This window comes from Mercurialis annua, linkage group LG7 (genome assembly GCF_937616625.2).
Source record: "Mercurialis annua linkage group LG7, ddMerAnnu1.2, whole genome shotgun sequence".
Classification (NCBI taxonomy): Eukaryota; Viridiplantae; Streptophyta; class Magnoliopsida; order Malpighiales; family Euphorbiaceae; genus Mercurialis; species Mercurialis annua.
Window position 1 is genome coordinate 3,533,963 of NC_065576.1, and position 5,632 is coordinate 3,539,594.

Here is a 5,632-nt window from a genome sequence, read left to right on the forward strand (position 1 = left end):
ATCTAGAAGAAGAAACCAATGAGGCTAGAACAAGACTATGTCTAGACCTACTAGAAGAGAGAAGGAATGAAGCGGTAGCCCGAGCCGCTACATACAAGAAGCAAGCCGCAAAATACCATAACAAAAGAATGAATTTTAGAGAATTTCAAAGAGGCGATCTTGTCTTACGAAACGCGGAAGTTGGCAGAGGAAACGCAGGAGTAAAGAAAATGCAAGCTAATTGGGAAGGCCCCTTCATCATAGAAGAAGCTACTGGCAAAGGCGCATATAGACTAAAGACAATAACTGGGTCCATGGTACCCAGATATTGGAATGTAGAACACCTGAGAAAGTATTATCAATAAATTCAGGGCTTGTACTTGTTTCCATTTTTGAAATAAAAAGCGATTCGGCGAAACAAATCTTATAGGCTCGCTCGAGACCTAATACATACAACTTAACAAGAATCGTTTGAATCTTAGTTAAAAAATAATTTAGACTCGTCCGAGTCAAATAAATAAAAGGATCCATTCGGACCTACAAATAAATTACACCAGCAGAAGTTTAGATTAACTTCTCAAAATAACAAACGAGTTTAGATTAACTCTACAAATAAAGAAAGGCAATGGTCAAAAGATCATTATATTAACAGAAGAAAAATTACAAAGGATCCGCCCACGATCCAATACAAAAAAAGAGGCGAAAGCAACAAATACTAAAAAGCAAAAAATACAAAAAGGAGAAAATAAAAACTAAGCCTTATTCAAAGCATCTTGCTTCTGCTTATCAAGCTTCGCCTTCACCTCCTTCGCTAAAGAAGCAGGATCCAACTGATTGACTCCAGAAAGATCGACGCCAGGATTCTGCTCCCGCAGCTTTGCCCCGATCGCCAACCGGTATTGAGTCATGACTTGGGAATAAAAGCTCCCAGAGTCACCCAATCGCCGGCGGAGACGCCCCTCTTCTTTCTTCAGATCATCCCTCTCCTTAGCGAGAGCACCTGAAGAAGATTGTAGAGACTCGACTTCCTCGGACAAAGTTCGAACCCGAGCCTCTAAAGCGGAAATCTCCCGAGTCTTGGTAGATACGGAGGACCTCAGCTGTTGGATCAGACCGGTCGCCTCGCCAGCCTCCTCCTCCATCTTTTGTTTCTCGGAGAGCCAGGATTCGGAATCTCTCTGGAGTTTCTTCAATTGATCCACCGCATCCCTTCGGCGGCGCTCCAAAACAGCGATGGACTGGACCACCTGCGAAAGAAAACAACAAATAAGAAAAACAAAAGAAAAAAGAGAAACAAATCATAATATAAAAAAGAAAGAAGCATACCGAAAAACCGCCGAGACAGGCGAACTCAGCCAAATTATCGCCATGTTCGCGATCAATGGACTCAATGTCCTCTTTTATCATAATATTCTCCATGCAAGCATGAAGAATGGCGACGTTTGAGAGACGAGGCGGATTTTGCGCGTCCGCCCAAGCAGCAAACCGAGGTGCCTCCTCGAAAGACACCCCAGAAGATTTCTTCTTCTTGGGACGCTTGGTAGAAGCCCCAGCCTGGTCCTCAGCAGGACGCTTCTGGCCGGCGGTAGGCAACCCCTTCAGAGAAGGACCTGACTCCTTCGAAGGAAGCAGAGGCGACTCGGAAGTCGCAGCAGGAACTTGATCTCCAGAAGCAGGATCAAGATCCGGATTCACCGAATCAGGCGTCGGATTCGGCACAGCAGTTGTAGAGGGATTAGGAACGCCGCTAGTCACCTCGCCCATATCTACAGTCATATCGACATGAAAATTATCAAGCAAATGTTCAAGAGAAGTCGACATCCTACAAAACAAAACATAACAACAAAGATTAGAAAAATACCTTCTAAAGGAAGATCCGCCAAAAGTATTTCACGGCGACTTAAATACTGCTCTAAAAGAACGCTGTGCTTGGGCTTGTCAAAACGACAATCCGACAGCAAAGACAGGGCGAAGTCCTTCTCCCCATCATCCAAATCAGGTACATTAGTAAGCGAAACCTTACTAGAAGTAAAACTCCGCGAAAAAGAGGAGAAAGAAGAGTGTTGAACCAAGAAAAACTTAGGGGTCCAGCCCTTCAAAGAAGAAGGAAGACTAAAAAGAGACCGATTCGGTCGACCACCAGCAAAAATAAATTCCTCACCCTTTCGGCGGGAGAAAACATAAAAATAATTAAAAAGAGCAAGCGAAGGCTCCTGCATCCGAACCCTGCACGATTCCATAAAAGAACAAAGAAGGCGAATCGCGTTCGGATGCAGCTGGCCCAAAGGAACACCTAAATTATGACAGACCTCTACGATTAAAGACTCTAAGGGAAACCTAAGACCCGCTAAAAGTTGCTCGTGAAAAATTACTATCTTAGAAGGCGAATCCGTGCTATGATTCGCCCGATACGATTTCGCCGGCCTCAAAATAACATACGACCCGGGGAAGCTAAAATCCTCGGCATAACCGAGTATCTGCTCTCTTGACAAGGAGCTCCGCGTATATTCTAGCTCATCACGAGCACCCTTCGCCCCCTCAGTTACTTCTGACATTTTAAAATTTTTAAATGGGGGGGAAACACGGAATGATGAAAAAATTAAAACTCTAAAAGATCAAAAGAAGGGAAAAGAAGGAGAACAAGACGAAGAACAATGCGAAGAACAAGAACAGAAGGAACAAAATCAAAAATGAAGAACTACCAGGAAATTAAAATTAAAGAAAAGGTAAAATACCTCGCAAGCAAATACGCAGGATCAAAAGAAAGGTAAGGAGCAACTTGAAAACGAGGAATCTTGACAGCAGAAGAAGGAAACCCACGAAAAGCTTGAAGAAATTGAAGGTTAGCAGTTGCAGAGAAAGCAAAGGTTGGAAAAGAAAGAAAATGAAAGAAAATGAACTATTATATAGCCTGAACCAAAGAAACTGAAAAGACGAGATCCCATAATACTAATGGCGCACGAAGACACTTGTCGTTCATCCAGTCATAACCCTCTACTGATGGACAACACGTGGCAATACAGAATCTTACTAAAGAAGAAACGTCACTCACAAACATATGAAACGACTCGCCCGGAATACAAAGCGACTCGCCCGTATAAGAGAACTCAGCTCCAAAAGAGCTAAAATCCACTAAGGCATAAATGCCAAACTACTTCAGCTCACTTGCGGGGGGGCTAATGATGGATACCGAATCCTACTGTAAGTATAATGGAGCCGAGTTGCAGGAGATCCACTCTCAGGCGACACCGGACTCCCCCTGAAGACGGAAAGATATGAAGGAGATACCGAATCTCTAAGATTCGGTAACACACTGATAAAGACCGAATCCCACATGATCCGCCAAGAGCGCGTCAGGTCCGGAATTCGGGTAAACGACTAAATATGGAAATCTTGTCCTATTTGGACACAAACACTACATATGGAAGGATAAGCTCTACTTTAGGAAGATAAGACTATTTAGGAAGACGTTCCTAAATAGGACTCTTATCAGATTAAGGTAGATCTCGACAAATCAGGAGAATCCTTACGATACGGCCGAATCCCTACAAAGTAGGATTCACCTGCCTAATACAACTCTACTAGGTATATTCGACTACTATAAAAGGAGCACGAGGTATGCCTAGAATCACAATTACATTGATATACTCAAAACGCTGCTCAAAGCTCTAAACTGACTTTAGCATCGGAGAGTTAATCGGACAACCACCGTCCGGTTAGCTTCTACCCTGTTTTGCAGGTTCACTCACCGGTTCAGAAGGCAGACTCCATCAATAATTAATAAGTTATATCGTTAAAAAAATAAAACCATATCCACCTTTGTAAATCGGCAGTGATTCACTTTTTTAGTTTAGTATTAAGTTTGTTTTAATTTTATATATACAAATTTTGGATCTATTATTTTGTCATCTGCAAATGTTTTTCTATTTTCAATTAGTTTTATATATTGTACTATTTTTTCATAAATATATTAATAAAGCGGCAATATGAATTATTATTAAAGAAAATTTTGTTTTTAATATCTTTTAAAATTAGACTAATTTTTTTGAAATAACTATTAAAGTGGACATATTGTTGAATTGCTCATTTATTATTTGAATAAAATCCTCACCTTGTATTTATTGAGTTTATTTTTATTATTTAATCTGGATCAAATTGTATTTCTATTTTTCTATCAATAAAATATTTATTATTATTATAAAAGATAAGTTATCATTTTAAATATGAATTAAAAGATTAATATTTTAAAAAATTAAATTTAACCATTTTAATTAGGCCTAATTTCTTAAAAAAATCCACTTTTTAGCCCCTTTTTCAATCCTACACTGACATTAAAAACTGGTCAATTTTATCCTATTTCGTAATTTTATGTTTCAATTGTACCCTGAAATATTAAATTGATGTCTTTTTTATTTGGAAAAAATTCAAAAACGTTCTCCATGTCTAACATATATTAATTGTATAAGTTTAAAATTTATTTAAATTTAGTTAAATCAATTAATAATTTAAATTAGTTTTAATTTGACTGTGGTTTTTAGTTAGTTTTTAAAAATAAAAGATTTATTTGTACTTTTTGAATGAAAATAAATCTATTTTTATCTTTAAACTTAGTTAATTGAATGATTTCATCCTTTAAGTAAAACAATTATCAAAAATTGAAAAATTGAGATACAATTGAAGTAATAAAATGCGAAATAGGGTAAAACTGACTATTTTTTAACGTCATGGTAGGATTAAAAAGAGGCTGAAAGGTTGGAATTTTTATAACGTTAGGCATTTTAATTATACTAGTTTCGCATTACGTGCTACGCACGTGGCTCGTAACGTAATTTGTCAATTTATCATAGGGATTTTTAGACAAATACCTATAAAACACCAAAATATTCTCAACAACACCTATTGACTAAAATTAATTAAAATTTACTCTTTGACCAAGATCTGTTGCAGAAATAAACTTTTTATTTTAAAAAATACGACTTATTCATTTTACCCAAGCAATTACTTAGTTCACTTGGCTCTCCTTCACCTGCCATTGTTTCTGTTGCCACTTTACTGTCGCACTCATTTTTCAAATTGACAGATTGAATTTGATCTTCCCAAATTAAGAATTGTGCTTGATTTTGTAGTGCAGCCATAGTGTCTTGGTAACTCATTGCTGCAAAATCTTAAATCTGAACCATGTTTAGACGCGACCTGAGATTCCCAATAGTGGACAAAAACCAAAGGGTGGGTGGCGACACAAAAGACCTAGACGAAACAGGCAAGAATAACACGAACCCTGATGAAAATTAGGAAACCGCAGATGGCCAATTCGAATTCATTGATGGTGCGAGCGGATCTGAAGTCGATTTTGGAACTAATTGATTCAATTTTAATTCAGCTTCATAAGAAGTTATGGATGTTGGAGTGATCAATAACTTAAAATTTTCCATGCACTTTTTTTTATTAGGGGAGTGGTGACAGACCGTAATGGTAAAGAGTAACCTGACAAAATGGCTATGTTCAATTGTTCATGCTTCTAATTCAAATACTCAGTTAATGCATCAAGTCTGGAAATAAACATTAGGCTTATATCTTTGGTTAGCCAAATACATGGATCTTCTTATTTCCATATACTTTTTTGTGGAAAATGTAAAAATGGATGCATACACTT

The 5,632-nt window shown here is 37.9% G+C and overlaps 1 protein-coding gene across 1 annotated transcript; it reads right to left on the reverse strand.

Moving 5' to 3' along the window:
• Positions 1–647: 647 nt before the first annotated feature.
• Positions 648–1,811, reverse strand: LOC126655670 (uncharacterized). Its single transcript, XM_050349918.2, has 2 exons — positions 1,306–1,811; positions 648–1,226 (listed from the first exon to the last, which is right to left on the reverse strand). Exons 1-2 carry the CDS (start codon positions 1,798–1,800, stop codon positions 732–734), a joined length of 990 nt encoding a protein of 329 aa, XP_050205875.1. The 5' UTR covers positions 1,801–1,811; the 3' UTR covers positions 648–731.
• Between the last annotated feature and the right edge of the window lie 3,821 nt (positions 1,812–5,632).